Source organism: Hydractinia symbiolongicarpus, chromosome 6 (assembly GCF_029227915.1).
Source record: "Hydractinia symbiolongicarpus strain clone_291-10 chromosome 6, HSymV2.1, whole genome shotgun sequence".
Lineage (NCBI taxonomy): Eukaryota > Metazoa > Cnidaria > Hydrozoa > Anthoathecata > Hydractiniidae > Hydractinia > Hydractinia symbiolongicarpus.
The window spans coordinates 23,044,154-23,065,831 of NC_079880.1; the positions used below are offsets into that span (position 1 = coordinate 23,044,154).

Consider the following 21,678-nt stretch of genomic DNA (forward strand, 5'->3'; position numbering starts at 1 on the left):
GCAATGTTTATCATAAAATACGTGCATACAATTATGGAGGTAATCAAATAGTCTTCACAAAATACGAAAAATTACGGGAAATTATTATTGAGATAATTAATTCTCCATTATTCGTTGCGCGTGATTTTTCAATGTCCCCGTATCGTAAGAGATAATAAAATATAAAAGATTTGGAGCAACGGCTGCCTCTTTTTCATGATGAGGCTGAATATTGCGCAATAATTTATAAAAAGGAGGAGTATCCCTTTCAACCTCGAACCCAGGGCCTGTAGCGTTTTTTGATATGAGGATGAAACGCGTACGAGGCCCTGGTACAACAGACTTACTCAACCAATGAGAATGCGTATACGGCTTTTTTAAATTATGCTAAAAAGATAATAAATGCAGAAGTATTTTTTGCAAGCACAGCATTTTATAGTAACAACAAATATGGCGATGAGCATTACGCAGATTTTTTGGTAACTTGTTTATGAAGAAAATATTTATTAATTCACGTTATTTTTGACTTTCCTTGCATCGTTACAAATTTATCGGTGCTGTTCAAAATTTTTAAACATTATTTTTGTTGTTTCACTGATGGGAAAAAGGCAGCTGACAAGTCAAATGGAATGGTGCGATGAACATCTGTCCTGCTAACGAAAGTAGCAGGTACTTCTCACCTTTTGTTGGGACACAATACTTATATTTTTAAAAAAACTGCAATTTAATTTTTGTTTTCACATGCTAAAAAGTAAACAGAAACTTGGTATAGATGCAACTTTTTTAGTATGTATGCTGGCTAACTAGCTAGATACTGTTAGCTAGCTTGAAGATGCACAACAATGACAAGTAATCTTTTTTATGTCACAATTCAAGGGATATTATTTGACAATTTTTTGGGATAAGAATACTAGCTAGAGCATTAAAAAATATTTTAGGAAATAAAGTATAGCTAGCTGTATAAATAAAAGGAAATATATATATACAAAAAAATAACAACTAATATAAATCTTTGTTTTTAGGCAAAGGGAAAGAAAATATCACACCACATAAAGTTTATAGTGGATGTGATAAAGTGTGTAGACTGTGTGCTGAGACTGACTTAAAACGATTTAGTCAAATTTTTGGAAATATTGGAACATCAAAACAACTTCAAGAGAAAATACAAGGCACTGTGGGTATCACAATTGTGCAAACTGATAACATAAATGATATAATCTGTCGTAAATGTCGTATCCACAATGTTATAAAACTCCATGGCTGCATCATGTGTGGCTTGGTCGTGATCTGCCAGTATATTATCAAGCTCATCTGATAGTTTCTTTAAACTCTCATCTGATACTTCTCTATATTTAATAAGTTCCTCTTTTTTAGGTTCTTTCAAGAGTGAAGAATCACAATTGCTACAGCATTGATCCTGGGGTTGATAATGATATCCAAAGTGAATCATCAATACTTTACGAAGGCATTGTGTCGTAGTACAAAAATTCACCATATGTTCATCAACTTTATTTTGTTTTAAACGCCTACTGCTGATATCATGCCCGGTATAGTACAATCTTGCCAATGCTTCTTGCCCTCTTCGACCAGCCCGTCCAAATTGCTGCATATAGTCTTCGATGGTACTTGGTGGACTTATATGGAAAATTTGTTCGATATAGGGTGCATGAACACCCATACCAAGCGCAGAAGTTGCTATTATAACGCGAATGTTTGAAACTTCTTTTGCAACTTCAAGGAGAATTTCGTTTTTCATTGACTTTGTTTGTGGTGCGTGAAATTGCACAATTAAACAATTGCTAGGGTTTGTTATGTTTTCAACATACATGTGTTCCTTTAATACATTTTTTATTAACTTATATATATACCCACAAAACCTCAATCCACAATATATAATAGTTTGAGGAAAACTTTTCTTTAGTGATTTTAGCTCCTTTGCAAGTGGCAAGATGATATTTTCAATACCTTCTTCACCAACTTTTCTCTTTTCTTTGCACATGTATACATTTTTTCTGTTTGGATTAACAGATATTATTGTTGGGGTTTTCATTCCAAGTATATGTTTTATTTTAGCCAGTGTTTTTTCTGTTGCGGTAGCTGTAAGTGCGATAAAAGGTACCTCTCTAAAAAAAGCTCGCATTGCTCCCAAGTTTTCAAATTCTTTGCGAAATTCTTTTCCCCTTAAAGATAAAGAAATATATATATATTTTAGGATTAACATTTTGTTAGTTATATATAATAATTTTGTTAGTTATATATAATTTTATATCTGTTTTATATTATATATATACATTTTTGTTATTCAGTTGTTGTACAGATATTCTTGTCTTTGTTATTTTATTAGCATTTTGCAATTAACATTACATTATTGCATATTTCCTTATTAGAGAAATTATTCTTGTATATATATATATATACATATATATATAATATTTAACTTTTTTAAAGTTGTAGCTATATATATACCTATATAAATAAAGTAGTACTTACCAGGTGTCCAAGCAGTGAGCCTCATCAATGACACAAGCTTTGACATTTTTTTGATAAATTTTCGTTTTCATCAAAGTTCTTCCTCTCTCACTCAATATAGCCTCTGGATGGCAAAATAGGAAGTCACAATGACCATCCAATACAAATGATGGTAAGACATCTTCTGTTTTATCACTCAGACAGATATCCTCAAACAACGTCTGTACAGCATTCTCCTCAAAATTTAAGTCACGTAGGATGTAGCAAGTCATTCCTACTTTTTTCAGAAAATTCACTTGATCTTCCATAATTGCGTTTAAACAAGTGATTACAATGACAATTGAAGATTTTTCGTCTTTGTTTCTCATGACATCTGGTAACAGTTGAAAAATTAAAGATTTCCCATATCCTGTTGGAAACACCCCAATGACATCCTGTCCTCTTACTATGGACTCCAAGCACTTGACTTGTTTGGGTTTAAAGTTAAGGTCAGGAAAATTTCGACACTCCAGAGATCTTTGAATTTTCTCCAAAATTGCGTAGGGTTCCATCGCATTATCTGTTATTTTTGACGTAGATGTAAAATTTAGAAATTCTATTCTATAATATTTAAAATAAGAATAATAATAAACATTTAAAGTGGCTATCCCAGAAAATCACAAAAACCTATAGTTAGTGGATTGTTTCCACTATACAATACTATATGTATCATACACCACAAAATGACTAGAAAGCCATTAAGGGTTGTATTTACTCTGTAATTTTACAGTGTAGCTATAGGTAGCGCTGGCTAAAGTACCCTCCCGCCACTAGAACACCATCTTCGATCGAAAACGTCACGCATACATTACGTTTCTCTGCATGCTTAATTTTGGGCGAATTTCAGTCTGTTGTACCAGGGCCGTACGCGTTTCATCCTCATATCAAAAAACGCTACAGGCCCTGGGTTCGAGGTTGTATCCCTTTTTGTTTTTTTTAATCCGTGCCTCCAGAACCACTCGTCCTAAACATTTGTTACTTGCCTCTATATTTTTTTTTAAAAATTTCTAGAATCACTATATAATGTCGTTTAATCGTTGCATAACGTCGTTTCGTTTTGACGTTATGTCCAAATCTTACGACTTCTCTTTTCGTTTTGATTCTCCAAATAATAGTGAAAATTGGTGGAATAGTTACCTGACATTGTATAATGACAAACGAAAATATCATACAACAGGGAAACGACATCATTATTGAGGACGAAATGGTACATTATAAAACAACACAACAACATTATTTGATATAGATGACGTAACGGCATCGTGTGATGATAAATGACATCGGTAGTGAGGCAAATGTCCCAAAGCAAGGTGTAGAATTACAAAATTTGCTTCACTGGTCTAAACCCAAATCGAAAACATTTTGGGAAAATATTCACTACATGAGTTCTCTTACCCAAGTTGAATTACTTTTTGTGAATTGCTAAAAGAATATTGAATTGTGTTTACTTTTAGATGGAAGAAATATCACAGTCTTCCAATTATGTGGTTTGGATAACTTTTTGTGTCTTTCAGCTATCGCTCCTTGTATATGATTGCATTGTGTTGATAGTGGTGGTGATTTACATCCTCCATTGACTTACCATGTCAATTCAAGATTGCATGGTAACCTTCAACGTCCCGATTAAAGACAAAATGACAAAATGACTAATGACAAAAGTAGCAACAACTTTCCACTTTTCACCATCAAGAGTTCAAAAATTGTCAATCTACTCGTGGAAGTTCTTTACTTCCATAATATATCTTTAGTTCATACTTTAATAGATGCAAATTTGGTTTTGTGCAACTCCAAAATAACAAACAATTAAAGTCCAAGGTATTCTGGACAGCACTTTCACAAAGAGTAGTGATAGATTCTTGGCATCATGTGCAAATGGTTTTACAGATTTATTGGAGCAGTTTTAAATATACGCACAAACCAGTGTATTTTAAAGGCCTTAAAAATGAAGAGAAAAAATCCAAAACTAAAAATATACAAATATAAATTTGAAAACACCTCAGCATTGGTGATATTGAGAGTTCAGCAATTGTTAATACAAACACGTTTTTACAAAAAATTTTCGTAAAAACACAACATGGTTGTATGGAGGTGCTATATATAATCGATTGAGTAAAATGTTCATTAGGAACTCGATATTTGATAACAACTCGGCTTAATCAACCGAAGGAGTAATTTACGGAGAGAGATGCAAAGCATTTTTAAGTATGATCAATGTTATGATGGACAACTCTATGCAAAACAAGAAAGCTCTTGGAAGTCTCGTTAACACTGAACATTTTTTTCTTTAAGAATGTTAAAATGATACTGAGGTCAGTGCAAGGTACAAAATATATTCACTGACTTAGAACAGATTCCAGTGTTTCAAGAAAACGTGTTGAATATTTTTGTCCTACTAACAATAAAGCTGAATATAACACTAGAAATTTTCTTGTACAAGTTGCCCAAAGGGAAGCTATAGTTTAGACAAAATTCAGATTTATTATTTAAGCAACTCCAAGCCATATGTAACGTCAAATGTAACTTGCAAGAGATGTCCTAATGGAGTCGAGTGTGATATATTACGACAACTGGTGATGTACTTTTGATACCCTGTCCTCCCAAGTATTGCTGCAAACCAAAAAGTGTAAAAGATACAATTCCTGTTGCAATCATCGAAAAGGGCGGTTATGTGGAAGATGTAAAAAGGGCTATTCGTTAGATATGTTTAGCCAGAACTGTATCAAGTCTGATCAAGGTAACAAAAGTATCTTTTGGATTTTCTTCATTGCGCTTTGATTCACATTCACCTATGTACTAATGCATTTAAAAAAAAATTCCAACATATCCAAGACAGTCATGAGAAAGTTAATGCAACTCTCGCAGTGTATGAACTGTACCAGGGCAGAAACTGACAGAAGTTATTGAACATCTTTGATTAAAAGGAACATAAGACAAAGTACTTCATAACGTTCTTCTACAAAAATGAACTAATAATTTAGGTTTATCAAAAATCCTATTCTTGTTTTATCAAACGGCTGCTTTGTTACGCGTCACCCACTCAAGTCATCAATATTCACCTTCAAGTTCCTACTGTATGAGAATTTATCTAACCTCTGTCCATTCAAACAAAAGAGTTCGATCAAAGGTATCGGAAAAATAGTTGAAAAGACAGAAATGTATGAGTTGAAAAATGCTAATTTCCTATAAAATTAAAGTAAACATCCGTCCAACGTTTAAAAACATCCCTTTGTTGGCATTCAAGAAGATAAATATGTTTATATACATACACCCACCATTGATATTTAGCATCAACGGTGGTATGAGTCCAGAAACAAGTGTTTTGTATCCAGACTTGCCAACATGATCGCGGAAAAAAGAGATGAAACAAAGGGAGTAGTTGTAGCATGGCTGAGACGCAAAGTTTGGTGTAGTTTGGTATAGTTTGGTACGAATTTGTGTATATAAAGATATTTATTTCTGTTAATCAAGAATATTTTTAATTTTTGCACCAATTTCGGCCTAAAACAGTATTTAGTTGACAAAAAATCAACATTCTATTATCGCCTATCATTTATTTAGTTACTATGTCAATTTTATTTCTACAAAACATTTCATGGTTTTAAAGCCAGAAATTCAAATTTTAACGACATTGGCGTGCAAGAATTTCCTAAATCTTCTACCGAAAAAAAATAATAGAAATTTTATGTTAAGCCATTCTACCAATATCCAGCTTCAAAATTGACCGGAGTTTCTTAAGAGATAAAAATAAATTTATATCCAAGCTAAATAAAAAATAAAAGTTCTACAATTGTTCCACAAATGTCGTTCTCGATGATGTTTGAAAAGGTATGTGTGACGTAAAAATGCAGCAGAATTCCGAGCTATTATGCGACATCGTAAGGTCGCTTGTCCCACGTCGTTAAAACAGCCATCGTTAGATGTTATGTCTGAGGTAGTTTGCCACGAATTTTAAAATATATCGGCCGTTGTTAATTTAGGGCTGGTGTAAAAAATGAGCCAACCAAGGAAATTTCATAGTTGTACTAATCCAACAAATACACGCCTTGTTTCCGCAAAAATAGAGAATCCTGGGGCGAGGTTGGTGAATAATATTTGATAAAACTCTTTTAGATGTGTGCCATCGGGCACGTAAATAGATAATTTTTATCAGGATAGATAAAAAACTTCTATTCAAATTTAGTCTAGCCTCCAAATTTTTCACAAATCTCAGTTCAAGATGCAACAAACAACAGGTTTTGTTTACAATAGTGTCACGTAACTAAAAATGTCAAAAAAATTATGATCCTTTTTAACGTTATATTGTAATTTTGGACGTTATTGTAAACAGTTACGGTTAGTTTATCAACGCTCCCGGTTTTATCAATGCCCGTTTTAAAATAAGCGGTGCAAAACTAAAATTTAGTAGACATCATAACTTCCTTAGTTCTGCTCCGAAAGCGCTCTGGGTTCAGTTGGCACACGATTATGGAGAATTTGCAATAACATGTCAAGCACTGGGCGGTAGAAGAAAACGTGTATGTACGCATTCAGCGTCAATCTCGACCACATCACTTTTTATCGTGACGGCGAAACTTGAAATATCAAGAAGCACAGCGCTGTTGTGAAGGAAATAGGCCTAGGGGCGAGGTTGACTTAGCGTTTTAAAGGTTCAACTAATGTACTTTATGCGACCAAGTGGTATTTTCGCACGCATCCTAACGACATAGTTGTAAATATTTAAGTTTATAAATTTTTCTGTACTGAGTAGCTCCGTAGTTCCTTTTAACACCACTCCATTCACACCTGTGTTTACATCTGTCGCGTTTTTTTAAGATTTACATTTGAGCATTGTGATATATTAAATATATTAAATCAAAAAAAAAAAAGAAATATACAAATATAGCTTTAAAAATCTTTTATATTAAAAACTACAAGCCATGAAAATCTTTTTGCATACAAAGCGGAAACATATGAAGCCCTTTCCACAAATGAGAAAGGTTTTCTACTGGCGGAGTTAAGAGTATGGGTAGCATTTGCATGAAGCATTTAGATGTAGCTGATGCCTCTGAAAATTCGACCGCGTCGCCTCTTACTACACAAGAGATACACTTAGTCAATGAATCATGGAAAGTTGTAACGCCACATTGGAAAGAAATATGCGAGCTAGCTTTTGAAAGGTGGGTTGTACAGAAAGACATTTTTATGCTGCAAAACCTTATATCCTAACCTGTTGAATAACGACAGTCTCAATAAGCTTGTAGAGTTCTGGAGTTTGAAGCAAAACATTTGATTGAACCTCTGAATTGATTGTTGGACAATCTCGTCACCAGGGTTTCTTGTTCGCTTTCTGATGTGGCTGCACGAAAACATCTTTCGCGCCAACACGCATATCTAGAAAGCGAAAAAGAAGATCTGGGAAAGAGATTGATTGTTGAGTTAAAACAAAACTAAAATTAGTCTTAAATTAAGTGTGTTCTTGAGAAAATTAAGAGTACCCAGCCTGCATGCCATTGTTGGGATATAAATGCAACACTGACCATAAACTTTGGTAGAGCTAGGCTAACCATGTTAATAACGGAAAACTACAACTTATAAAAAACCAGCCTCGTTTGCAGACTGGTCTGTCTCTATTAGATACCTAAATATCTAAAATTTCAAATTTTCAAAGTTTTTATTTTCATTTTTGATAGATCATTGTCATCATATGGAGTATTACGTATTTTTTTTCGTACTGAAAACCCTGAACTCGGTTTACCAGAAGTTTTAAATTCCTCGATTATTCAAAATCACACAGATAATTTCAAGAATTTAGTAGAAAGAGCCATCGCCGCTCCTTCGTTAGTGCAAAAACAACTACTTGAATACGGTAAAATTCATTATGAGTACGGAGTGAAAGAAGAGTACATTAAGGTATGGTTACTGCTTCGTTTGTTTGTTTGTTTGTTGTTGAATAACTTCTGCATACCGCATTTTTTACCATTTCTTTGTTTCAGAATCTTGCGAACAATACAAAAACAGAAGTATGTTGCTATATAGAGGATTCAAGTGATGGAAAAAAGACACACCGAGCATGGGAGCGCGTGTTTACATTTTTAAGTGACACTTTAATACGTGGTATGGAGAGAGCAGAAGAAGAAAATGGATCATTAGAAGTTTCAAATGGAAGAGGGAAAGAAATGATTGATGATTTAGAAAATAATCGTTCGGAGAATAACAACAACTGAATTTAAACTGATCCATCTTAAACTTAAATTCCGTCAGAAGAATTTTAAAGTGTTTTTGTGTTAGTAGACACGAAAATTCATCATCTAACAAAGGCCTAACGGTTGGCTTTGAGATTTTTTCTATTATGTTTGCGTTTTTGTTTTTCTATGAAAAAAAAATATAATCAAATGACATAAAAAAATTCACGACATTTATTATTTACGTCATATCTATATTTAGGTAATTGATTTTGTCTACGTTCATAGCAAATACTTTATCATCCAATCATTCCTCATTCGTTGTTCTAAAAAGTTTTAAGTTGGTGACAAAATAATTAAATAATTAAGAGAATCTCGTAAGTAAGCTTAATGCTGTCACGATTTGCTATAAAAATAAATGGAAGACGCTTTAACTTGTTTTTTACGTCTAACTTTATTACTATCTCGCTTGCGAGGATAGTATTGTTTTCCAACTCCTAACTAACCAACTAACCAACTAACTAACCAACTAACCAACTAACTAACCAAACTAACCAACTAACTAACCGACTAACAACTAACTAACCAACTAACTACGTCCGAAATAGGTGATTTCTTCGAGCTTTTTTTATGCAAATTATTTTTTAGAAAAACTGTCTTCGGGTGGCTTTGAAGCCACAACCTGTGGGTTCACGTTATGACGCCTTAACTAACTGAGCCATATTAATCATTTGTAAAACCGGTTTGATGGCTGGCGAATTAACGCAAAATGGTTTATTGATGCGAAACACAAAGGTTTTTTAGAATTTTTTTTGCAAAATGATTCCTCTCGACAAAATAAAGTTGTAATGTGAGTTTCAAGTTCTAAAAATAAGGATTTTTTAAGAATTTTTAGGTGGTAGTTTTGAGAAATGGCCAAAGGCTCTCTGAGGTATAGGACCTGCGAATTTCACATGCAGGTGTCTAATTGATAAATATAAAAAGTCAGTAAGCCATGCATCATATCCCTCACGCAAGAAACAGCTGTAAATCAATTTTTAGGTTTTGTGAAATGACTACGTTAATGAATTAAAAATATTGTTGCAGTGATTATGTGTAATTGACATTGACATGCGAGTTTATGCATCCCCTGCCTGCATCTTATTAAGTTTATGATTATGTTGTTAAAATACCGTATAAAAAAAAGAATTTTACCCTTTTATAAATCAGAAATACGTTTAAATAATCCGTAATTATAATGTGTAATTAGTCACTTACCAGGTAATTACAAATGTTTAATGACTGTTAAAATGGAATTAGAGTGAAGGATCTACACGTGAAGGATCTACACTACAATCTAAGAATTTCATTGAGTCCAGGCAAAGCAGAACCTCTTTGATGTTTTGGTAGGTAATCACTAGCTATTCTAGTTATATGCTTCATAGCTAAAGAAAGGCAAGCATGGTCAAAAGTAGTAGACCAGATAGCTAACATACTTCTCTTATTTTTATCTAGCTAAGTAACTATTAAGAAAGCTAGTATTTCATACCTGAAGAGTCTCTGTGTAAACTACACGATGTATTTAATGAACAGTATAGAGTTGTGTTCACTGGAGTTTCAGTAGCAAGAGTGTTTTCTGAAGTAGCTATGATTTTGAAGTAATTGTAACACGTCATTTAAGAAACGTTCTGGTCACAAAAAAGAAAGGTTCTTTGACATTGATAAATTAAAATAAATCTCCTGTGTTTTTTGGAGTTTTTTTGTCACTGCAATCGAGTAAATCATCAAAAGTAAAAAACCACGGTGTGGACGATAGTTTCTGCAACTAAATCAATATGCTATTTTTTCTTGTATTTTGGTAAAATGCTGAGCATAAGATACTGTTACCTTTGGGGTATGAGGCTCGATGTCGTGCAGCTAACTTCTATCACTAAGAAAGGTATGTTCGTTCATAGGCAAAGTAGTTTAGACAAAGATTTCGTGTTTTTATGACTTAATAAGGTCACGCAGGGTTCCCAGATACAACACTAATGTTTACATAACAACCAAAAAGTATGTTTTTTAAATTTTGAATAGCATGCTGCCTTTTTACGTGCGAACACTTGATTTTGTGTTGAAAAACTGAATTGATCCGAAAATGTCTGCACATTTTAAGGCATATGCAGCTGATCAGTACTCCTCATCATATTTGCTTTTATATTGTTAATTATTTTTTTGTTTTGCGATCAATGCAATAACATGAGAGCAAAAGAGTTGCTTACATTAATCAAGTTTTCTTGTTAACATGTCAGTATTCGCGTTAATTAGAGAGATGTAGTTAGCTATATATCAGCCATTTTTCTATGGAATAAGTCATGACATTTGGGGTCACTGCTTGCTTGTAGCTAGTTGTTAGAGAGGTCTTTTTGGAAGTATAAGCATTACAATATAAAGCACATAGACATGTAAATAGTTCACACACAGACATAGTTTCAGTTATTTAACCTATTTAACCACACCAATGGAAGTATAATAACTTAACAAATAAAACACATAGACATGTATATAGTTCACACACAGACATAGTTTCAGTTATTCGACATATTTAGACATTGCGCAAAGTACTTTTTATATTCTTAGGAACATTCCCATAAAATCGGGAAAGATGTATCGTGTAACTTGATTCATACAATTCAGTATGATGTGCAACTTGATCAAGACAAAGATAATGAAGTACACATCTGTTAGACAAGTAGTTGCTGTATATACTAGATATCAGAAAGACGTATATTATTTACTAGCGGTGTATTTACTTCTAAATTCCACGATATAAAAATAAATTCTGTTGTGCAATTTCTAACGAACGTGTTTCATTAAACACAATGGTAAATTTAATCGTATTATTTTCAAAGAGACGTTGTCTTGTAGCGTTTGAGTGCAGTCGATTTGAAACTATCGCGAATATCTTATTCTTTATGTTGAATGTCATTGATAGCAGCAAAATTAAAATCTTTACTTAGTGTGTTTAGAGCTTGCAAAGATGCATCCAGAGTTTTACCTGTTTGTCGTATTCTGATGTTTAAGAGATGATGTGTAAAACATTCATTGTGTGGCTTTGTATAAACACCTGTTAAAATATCTACAACTGCTTCGTACATATATTCAATTACAGTAGGTGATAGAAAAATTGGTTAATACTTTAAATTTATAAGATCTTTTTGAGGTAAAATGGCGAGAAAAAAAATTCAGAAGTTAAAAATTCCTTTCTTATAACTTCCTTTGTTGCTGATGGTGAATTAACTGCCCTTTAAGATCTGACAGGACGTAATGCTTGATCCATAAATTATTAATAATGTTGATAACCAGTTAATGATAATACACCACAGTAATTTATTAAGTGATAAAGTTGTAATGATATTGATTTGAGAGGAATTTTCTAAGGATTTTATAATGTAATGTTTTTTAAAGTTTTTAACATCTATCTGCTTATGTGCAACAGATTAATTTAAAGTTCCTAAACTTTAACTTTCGTAATGTTTTGTCATGCAAGCTTTTGAACAACCATCTGAAATCCATCCAGTGGTGTTTTTTGAAAAAATGAAATAATGATACGCCAAAATCGTAGCAAAGTGTTAAAAAAGTGTAATTCTGTTAACATATTACTATGATACTGAAGCGATTTATACCGGATGGGTTTTGCTGTATTGACGCGTTTACAAACAGTCTGTCCCATCCGCAAACCAGACAGAACAAAACATGAGTGATTGTTGGTTTTTAATTTAGGAACAAGCATCGTGCTCTTAGGTGTCACGTTAAATACCCCAAAACAAAATTGTGACCAGTTCCTAGAGAAAGATTTGTTGCAAGTCTTGACATAGCTGCTACTAGAATTCATGTGGAACTTTTAATTTTCCTTGTCTTTCTGACCAAAGTCGTTTCCATTTTCGTAATTTTGTTAATTCCTTTCTTTCCAGGCTACGTCGTCTTCTTCAAAGTAGTGATAATAACTAGTAATAATAAGATTTTCTTTCTATCTTTTTTCTTCATTTTTTCTCACATAAGATTTGGCTACAAAAGAGCTAACGATGCACCGTAGTGTGAACGGGAAACAAATACATCAGGTACCCGCAGCTCAAAATTGAAATCAAGTAACACATAATGCGCAATATGGTTAGCTCATTGTTATAGCCCAGAGTAAGAACCAAGTTTAAGAGAGGAAAATCTTAAAGTTTTTTTTGTATATTTTTCACTTTATTTTACTTCTCTTGAATAAATTATAGTACATTTGCAATATTTTATGTTTAGGCATTGTGTCTCCTAAAACCAGCCTTTTAACATACTCGTCCTCATGGTCTTCTAGTGCCTGAGCGGTTGTTACAGTTATTAAGGCACATGATAGGAATGAGGTTGATCTCTTATTGCATTTTGCGGTCGATTTTCCTTTAACCTGACACGCAACAGCAAGTTTTTTTAGTAATATAAATCGGCTTAGGAGGAACATCAAAAATGCTCAGATATGTCATTTATTTTCTTTAAGGTTCCAATCTCTAAGCACAACAACTTGTTTTTCTTCAAGGAAATCCAGTAGAAAATTAATTATCATTTAGTATTCTTTTTCTCTTCTATATTTGAATTTGTATATCTAAACGCAAGTTGAGGGGAAAAGAGTATTTACTTCTTTACATAATTTAAGGGTGGTAATGGCGTCTTTCCCTACCTGTCAGCTAAGTATTCCCGGACAATCTGTAGAAATGTATATTGTTTTTATTATGGCTTGGTTAAGAAGTTTTTTTTCTTCTATATTTTTAAACTTCACTATAGATTTTTCTCACAATTCTTTAACTTCGTGAACCTTAAATGAAAGTTTAACACAAAAATTTATATCGCTTTCCTATTCTCCCCGGATACTTTTATTAGTAAACGCTATAATGATAAGCATTTGTTGGTGAAAAATCAATCACGAAGTTAAATTAAAAGGTTCTTCTACACCAGCCACATTAAATTTCCTAAAGCTGCATTTTCTGTCTCGTTTTTACCTAAATCAAAATATTGCGCAATTAGCTATGAGAACGGTGTATTATGTTAATAAATATGCTGTTTGAAGGATGGTACGAAATCTATATTATAATACTCTCGTACGTCTGCCTGCCTGTCAGCCAAAATGCCAGTTGCGAATAGAAAAACGGGGTATACGAAGGTTCGTTACTTATAGAATTTACGTCCGTCCAGCCTTCCAATATTAAAGCGATTTAATGTCAAAGCAGGTTAGGATAGCTCTTTATGTCCCTTTTAAATCTCTTCTATATTTTTATGGTAGCTTCCTTATTTTTTTTTTACCATATTATAACACTCGCTATTCGTGTGTGAGCCAATTTCGGAACCAGACGTTTTGAGATCGAAAAACCTTATATAATCTGACCTATAGTCAGTGATTACACTGTCCAAGTTAATTTCATGACTTCATCTAAACAGGCGGGCATAATGCACAAATAGCAGTGCGAGAAATATGTAGGTTAGGTGATTCCCACGGGCTAACGACTAATACTTTCATATCCTTAAATTTCATCTGGATTTATATTACTGTTTTTTTTACATATATACAAATTTTAATGTATTTATATTTTTGTTTTAGCTACCTGTCTGCTTACCTAGCTATAGGGACCATGAAGTAATTTCCTTTTACGATTTGGAATTATCCTACACACTAATTTGATACTTATGATAGAAGTAAAATAAATAGCTACAATTTTCGACAAAAAGGCAGTTTCTTTCGTTGCTTTTAAAACATGGTAAAGTCAAAATGTTTGCACATAGGTAGTCCAGGCAGGCAGCGTTTAAAATTTGTCACTCGCACTCTCTAGCACACCCGCTCTCCGTAATAATGCACGTCAAGGCCCACAAAGGCCCACAAAGGCCCCAACATTCGTGACAAATGCCCATACTGACGTCAGCAACATTTAGGACATTTTAACAGGTTACACTTAACCAACATAATTAAGATTCAAGGTACACTCTGAACATTGACATTTGAAATTCTTTTTCAGTTCAAACTGGTGAATCTGATTTAGAAATACCTTACTCAAATACTTTTAACGACGAACTTCGACATTAGCTGTCTTGTCTCAATGTCTTTTTTGACCTAGAGAGTAGCTACCTATTCCTGTCATAGTTTTTAATGTTTAAACTCTGAGAATGAAGCCAGTCGTTACTAATATCACCAGCTTAAAAAAAGTAGTCGACTTGTAAGGTCTACGTGATTTCAATCTTTTCCAGAAATAGGTGAGGGGAATTGTGCCTTAATTAATCAATTTTTTCCCAATCTTTTGTCTGTCAACCTCCTTACTGAGGCATAAAAAGTCATAAAACAGGTAGCAATCTAGTATGCAAAGGGTAACAATGGATATCACGGCAACAGCACTCTTTGAACGATAAGTTGACATGTTTAGGAATAGTAATTGTTCAAAATGTTGCAAATAAAGTATGTCTCTCCTCGATAATGTCTTTGTGTTACCTTTTCTATTGAAATGTTAATAGTAGTTTTTGGTAGATGTGCAAACACAGCAGTCGGCAATTAACTTAACGGAAGATAATCTAATTACTAGCTCGCAGGGTATGTGATTGGTAACGATACGTAAGTGACTGACTATCTTTGTCCCTTTTGGAGATTTGACGTCACAATCTCTCATGTATATCGGCTACATAAATACAAAAAACATAGACCGAATCATATTAACCACCAATATATCCTTTTTTTCTAAGGCGATGATCGTGTGTTTGGATTAAAATGAAATTTGGTATACTGTACAATCAAATCTTGCTGAACACTATTGTGGAGAACATTGTAAATAAAACAATAGGTTTTTTGTTTTTATTGTTACTTACGACAATTTAATTGGTTAGCCAATTTCTTTTGTTTTAGCCTTTAAGCGTGTATGTTTTGGAGCATGTGCTTACAGTTAGAAAATATACTTTCAAGAACTCGCACGTTTTCTCACATGGCGTCCGATGATTGTATTTATTTAATTTGGTTAAAAGTATAATTTCATTACACTTTACGCGATATTTATAAATTTATATTACAAGGAAATTGATTTTAGTTATCGTATGTCCACGGTTAGAGAAGTCCGTTCAGTTTTTAGTTTAATCGAACATTTTTCGGACATTGCATGTATGTTATGGTTTACGTATACCCTGAAAAATAATTTTAATAATAATTATACGAACACTGGGATAATATACGGACACTATTGCTTCACAAAAAGTTTATAAAATATTAACTTTTACACGTGTTTTTTGTGGTTTGACTTTGCGGTTTGTTGCGTTTTTTACGGAAGCCCATTAGTGCCATTTAATTTGCTTCGGAAATGGGACCCTAAGTGGAGCAAAGAAATATTTAAAATTTGATATGCCCCACTTATGAAGACATAACACAAGCAGCGAAAATTTTAAATTGCTGCGCCAGTTATGAAGTCATAACACAGTCAGCAAGTAAACCAACGTCTACCAAACACAAACGTTTTTTTTTTGAGACCACACATCTTTAAAAAAAACATTGTCTTGGTCTCGGTACAAGTTAACTGAAGTGAACAAAAAACTTCTAAACAATTTGCTTAAGAACAGTAGCCACTACACTAGCCCCCGTATGGATTAACTTCACTTTTCATAGGCATTATTAGCTTTACTTGTTGAAAACAAAACTGTATTGGACCATGTTGTTGCTTACATTTAACTTAACCAGCTTTTGACGGAATTGCGCCTAGACAAAATAACCTTACAAAGTCCTTATTTTTTGTGTGTCATTTATGACATAAGTATAGCATGTAACAAGTGTAACTGTGACAAGTCTTTACACATTGTGCATAGCCGATAGAGTAGAAGTATGCACAAAGTAATGTTTTAAAAGATTTGTGGCTATAAAAATAGCCGTTTTTGTTGAGCAATGACAACGTTTAACCTTTGAATCCGTAAAGAGTTCTTTCTTGACGTTTCAAGGCATAAACAACATCCATAGCGGTAACGGTCTTGCGTTTAGCGTGCTCTGTGTATTTACATCAAATCTGGTTTATCCTTTAATTAACAGTCATGAAAAACTTCACGTGGTGTTAACAACAATAATGGTAGCAATGCTGCAGCCTAAGTGGAGCAGCGAAAATGCGTTTTTGCGATGCTCCTGTTATGATATCATAAGTGAAGCATGCGTTAAAATTTTCGCTGCTCCTGTTATGAATTTATAAGTGAAGCATATGTTGAAATGTTCACTGCTCATGTTATGAATTCATAAGTAAAGCATGCGTTGAAGTTTTTCCTGCTCTTGTTAGGTATTATTAAGTGAGGCACAGAAACATTTTTATTTCATTTCTCGTGTTATGTTCTAGGTGAGGCATACAAAAAAAATTAAAATATTTCTCTGCTCCACTTAGGATGACATATGTGAAGCAAAATTAATGGCACTAATGGGCTTCTGTAGTTTTTTATTCATTTTTTTTATGTAGTTTATACTTCATTTAAAAACATTTCCAACAACTAAAACATTTACACTGTTACCTAACAACATATACTTTTGTTTTGATGTCACATTCGGAGGAAATGAGAAACTATCTGGAAAACACATCAGTCGTGAAACTTCATCAGGTGTAAAAAATCGTAACTGCAGTCTAGATAGTATTTCATACTTTGCGTCATTTGATTCAGCTTCTTTGAAGTTTTCGCTTGCTTCTCTCAATGTATTGCTTGACTGATGGGTCAGTATAGAACCTGTGCCTTGGTAATACTTTGTGTATGCTTTGGTAAAACAACACGATTGAATGGAGTCTGTGTGAACTATATCAAGAACAGGAAAATATCGTAACAATACTTCTTTCTTCACCAAGAAATCATCTGATTTATATTTAAATAAAAAGTCTGATAATTTCCTCTGCTTAAAAGTATTCAAAACTGACTCTGTATGTTTACAAACACAATTTTCATGATCCAGACTTTGTTCTTTACAAGGAATCCTTTTTCGATCGATTGTTTCAGTAGAATATTGAAGAGGGAACTGTGTACATGAAAAAGTAAAACTTTTTGGTTGCTGCTTAGCTATTAAAAAATAACGTGTTCGTGAATTAGGAATTCCAAAATCAGTGGGTGACAGTAAAAACTCCTGCACAAGAAAATTTCGAGACTTTAATACTGCTACAAATTCGTTTCGTGTATTTGAACATTCAAATCCCTTGACGTTTTCCAATAAAATATAAGTGGGAGGAGTTTTCATTTTGGATAATATAGTAAGTATATTGAGGAAACTTTTCGAACGTGGATCATTAGAGTGCTCTTGTTTACCCTGTCGTGTAAACGGCTGACATGGAGGTGACATAGTCCAGAGATCAGCATTCAGCTTTTCGAGATCTGCAATTGTAACAGCTTCGATATTATTCTGTGAAACTTTTGTATTTGGGAAATTGTGTTTATAAACAGCATTGGCAGTTGTATTAATTTCATAGGCTGAAACAACATCGGCGTCTATGCCGGCATATTGTAATGCATAATGCATTCCACCAATGCCACTGTAAAACTCCACTACATTAATTCGAACCATGTTTGATTTCTTCTAACTCTTGTAAAAATATAAAAACAGTGAAAATAGAACAATGGATGAAAACACAGTTTTGCTAAAAACATGTAAGTCAAAAACAGAGAAGTTCAAAATTGGAAAAAAAATGTTTGCTTTTGCTGTGTGAAAATTGTAAGAATATCTCAAATATATTTTGTAAGTTTTAAACCTATAGCATAATATTTAAGCATAACAATGTTTCTATATACTTTTACGAAAAAAAAATAATTAATTTTTTTTGCCAATTTGAAAATTTGTTTTTTGTTAAGATCCTGTCTAATTCACACTGTTGCTTTGCTGTACCAGGAAATTACCAAAATATTTCTATGTAATGATATTGTAATTAATTAACAATACAAGCTTAAAAATTTTGGTTGCATAATGCTAAAAGATATGCTTAATGCAATTTCTGTGGTATTTTGTATTATTTTCTTCCTGTAGTGATTGGCTTAAATTTGCATATCCTCATAAGTTGGTGAACTCAAAAAATTGCACTGAAAAAACCATATGACCCTTTGACTTGTGAGTTACTACAAAAAGAGGATGCTGAATATAAAAGAAACTTGAAAATCAAAACATGACTTTGCAAAATATTAGATCTGCCTGCTTTTTTTTAGGTTCAGGTTGACCAACATTACTAAATTCTCATGCACAACACCAAAAATAGGGCATATATACTATGATAACGAATGCTGTCTTGCATTTATGTTGTCCTTTATGTGAATCCTTTTATTGTGCTACATTTAAAAGTAACTCCTATGTAACATGAATATTAAACATTAGTAAATAGCTGGCATGTATTATATTTCACAGCAGTTTTAATGTGTATATATTTTACATTTTATACAAAATGATATTCTAAACAATAAATCTCTTCCATATTTTCAATATTTCGTTTATGCAAACTATTATATATTTTTACCTATTTATAAATTAACACCAAAAAATTTTGTCAACAATGTGAAACGGTATATAAAATATTAATATACAATTTCAAAGGTTAAAAACACCACTAGAACTTAAGTATATCAACTGCATCATAATATTCTTTATCAGTGACGTACCACAAGGATTTAGACACAAATACTGGCACTCAAAAATAGTTTAACCCAGAAAATATTTCTTTATTATGATGTCTATGGTAATAAAAATGGTAAAAGGTAAAAGGATTAGATACAAAGCTTTGCAGCAGCATTTTATTACAAATTTACTCAGGTAAATATATTATACTAAGTAGAGATTTTTGCCATACTGTGAAAGGCTCAAATAGCCTTTACATTACTGCATTTTCTCTCTGGTATCCAGTATTCAAAAAAACTTTAGATACTTTGGTGTATATGTAATACCAAAAGCAAATATTTACAAGCTTGTATGAACCTGCCAGTCTTATTCTTATTAAGTGTAAATACTAACATCAAAAATTTTCAAGTCTTCAAGCATTTTACTTTCTTCAATGAATTCATGATAAACAAGAAAATTAGTAATATTATATTATCAACTATATACATTAATGTCGCAAATTGTAAAGAAAGTTTTTCTCACATTAATGTTAATTTATAATTGATAAAGTTGAAAGAATTTTTTTGAAGGCAAAACTTTCTGACAAAAAATATACATAATTCTATTTGATTTTTGTACAAACAGAAAACAACTTAGAATTTCTTCTCTTAGCACCACTCTACGATCCTATTACTGAACCAAATGGAAGATTCCCATCTGTATCTTTAATCATTTGATCAGCCCCTGATTTCAATAACAATTTAACAATATCTTCATGCTCACAAGTAGCTGCATAGTGTAACGGTGTCTTTCCATCTTCGTCTTGCAGGTTTACATCACACCCAACATCTATCAAGTACTGGACTATGTTAATATGACCTCGATCAACAGCCCAATGCAACGGTGATAAATAATTATCGCCTCTAGCATGAATTAATTTTTTGTTGTTTTTTATTAAAAGCGATATTTGATCTAAGTCACCAAATTTGCACCAATCAAATACAGTTTTATCTTTGTCTGGTATTTCTTTCTCATCTTCATAAGCCATTGTGCTAACACTAACACCCATGCCACTAGGTTTATCATTTTGTGTCTCTGTCACTGTGGTTTCATCCCATTCTGGGTCAAAGTTTTTCACTAAACATATATACTGCCTTTGTGCTTCCTCTCTTGAAAGGTTGGAAAATGATTTCCAGCTTTTCCATTTTGCTGCAGCAGTAAAGTCCCAAAAATATGGTTTGTCAATATTGCAAACACCTTCATTGGCTTGTTTATATAAACCATACAGTAGCAACATGTCATCCTCAGATACATTTTTTAAAGTCCTTGCATGATTAGATGCATTTTTGAATATATCTTCTGTTTCCATTACATTTGATCAACAAATTAAAAAAAGTTTTGCTAAGAAAAAAAAACATGTATATACAGTGAACATGCTGCAACAGAAATCTATGGAAGATTTATGGCAATGTTTTCTTGATCTCTTTTGATCTCTTGACAAACATTTTGGTAACCTTAAATATCTGATATGGCTGTTTCTTACATTTTTCAAAATTTTGTTAAAAATTGAGTTTACCATTCAGATTGAGATTGCTAAAAGGGACCACCCACCACCGTCTTCCTAATAGTCCAAATAAAAAAAATGTTTGTAAAGGAGATAAAAAGTTTTAAAATACAAATATATTATATACCAAAATTTCGTATTTTTTAAAATATGAAATTTGTCTTTCATGTTTTAAAACAGCAAGTTTGCATGTTTAGTTTTTTCATAATTTATTTCTTTTTTTACAACATTTAAATTGTGATTTTTTAATTCCATTGCCTGGCCAATTTTATTGTTTGTAAGAAGTATTAAACATAGATAGATGTGCATATTTTACATAGCTAGCCTCACAAATATCGAGGGGTCTATTATTTCCAGGAGGGCCATAGCTTAGATGGAGAGTCCTGGAGTATTTAATACTCATTTTGAGCTATGTAGACACAATTAGGGCCCACGCTCTACTAGACAACTCCCGGCAACATCCAACAGCCCACACAGTGTGCCACCTCCCCAATTTCCCTCACATGGGTTTGGTTAACCTGGGGCTATGGTAACATTCACTGGCCCATGTTGAATCGCTGTCAAGAGGAATCGAATATATGGTAAAAAAAGAAACTTTTAGTAACTGGCCTTTGATGAAAGCCTATAAACACCTAGATATGAAAGGAAAGATTTGTTTGCTAAGAATATATCTGGATGTTTTTACCATTTCAAAAAGAAAAAATGAAAAAAATACATGTGACACAAACACTTGCCTCCAGCCGCTTGAAATGATTTTACTTTTTACAATTATTCATAACAACCACATATATATTTTCTGTTTTATTATTTCACATAACATAAACAGGAGATTTTCTTTATAAATACCCTCTTGATTTAAAATCCCTCCCAAATCACCACCTGCCCTAAATATTATTTGTGAACATGGTAACAGTCTT

At 32.8% G+C, this 21,678-nt stretch overlaps 4 protein-coding genes and 1 long non-coding RNA gene across 5 annotated transcripts; 2 read left to right on the forward strand and 3 right to left on the reverse strand.

Moving 5' to 3' along the window:
• Positions 1 to 253: 253 nt before the first annotated feature.
• Positions 254 to 2,483, forward strand: LOC130647662 (uncharacterized). Its single transcript, XR_008982866.1, has 2 exons — positions 254 to 648; positions 1,002 to 2,483. It is a non-coding gene; the product is annotated as an uncharacterized LOC130647662 (long non-coding RNA).
• Positions 643 to 3,336, reverse strand: LOC130647656 (ATP-dependent DNA helicase RecQ-like). The gene is made up of 2 exons (XM_057453597.1): positions 2,470 to 3,336; positions 643 to 2,159 (listed from the first exon to the last, which is right to left on the reverse strand). The coding sequence occupies exons 1-2, from the start codon at positions 2,997 to 2,999 to the stop codon at positions 1,121 to 1,123; spliced, it is 1,569 nt and encodes a 522-aa protein (XP_057309580.1). The 5' UTR covers positions 3,000 to 3,336; the 3' UTR covers positions 643 to 1,120.
• A 4,075-nt stretch (positions 3,337 to 7,411) lies between these two features.
• Positions 7,412 to 9,088, forward strand: LOC130647886 (uncharacterized). Its single transcript, XM_057453892.1, has 3 exons — positions 7,412 to 7,643; positions 8,157 to 8,376; positions 8,460 to 9,088. Exons 1-3 carry the CDS (start codon positions 7,489 to 7,491, stop codon positions 8,688 to 8,690), a joined length of 606 nt encoding a protein of 201 aa, XP_057309875.1. The 5' UTR covers positions 7,412 to 7,488; the 3' UTR covers positions 8,691 to 9,088.
• Positions 9,089 to 17,106: 8,018 nt separating this feature from the next.
• Positions 17,107 to 18,394, reverse strand: LOC130648197 (tRNA (cytosine(38)-C(5))-methyltransferase-like). Its single transcript, XM_057454235.1, has one exon. The coding sequence runs from the start codon at positions 18,181 to 18,183 to the stop codon at positions 17,107 to 17,109; it is 1,077 nt and encodes a 358-aa protein (XP_057310218.1). The 5' UTR covers positions 18,184 to 18,394.
• An 840-nt stretch (positions 18,395 to 19,234) lies between these two features.
• LOC130647663 (acyl-CoA-binding domain-containing protein 6-like) lies at positions 19,235 to 20,793 on the reverse strand. Its single transcript, XM_057453604.1, has one exon. The coding sequence runs from the start codon at positions 20,564 to 20,566 to the stop codon at positions 19,877 to 19,879; it is 690 nt and encodes a 229-aa protein (XP_057309587.1). The 5' UTR covers positions 20,567 to 20,793; the 3' UTR covers positions 19,235 to 19,876.
• Positions 20,794 to 21,678: the final 885 nt, after the last annotated feature.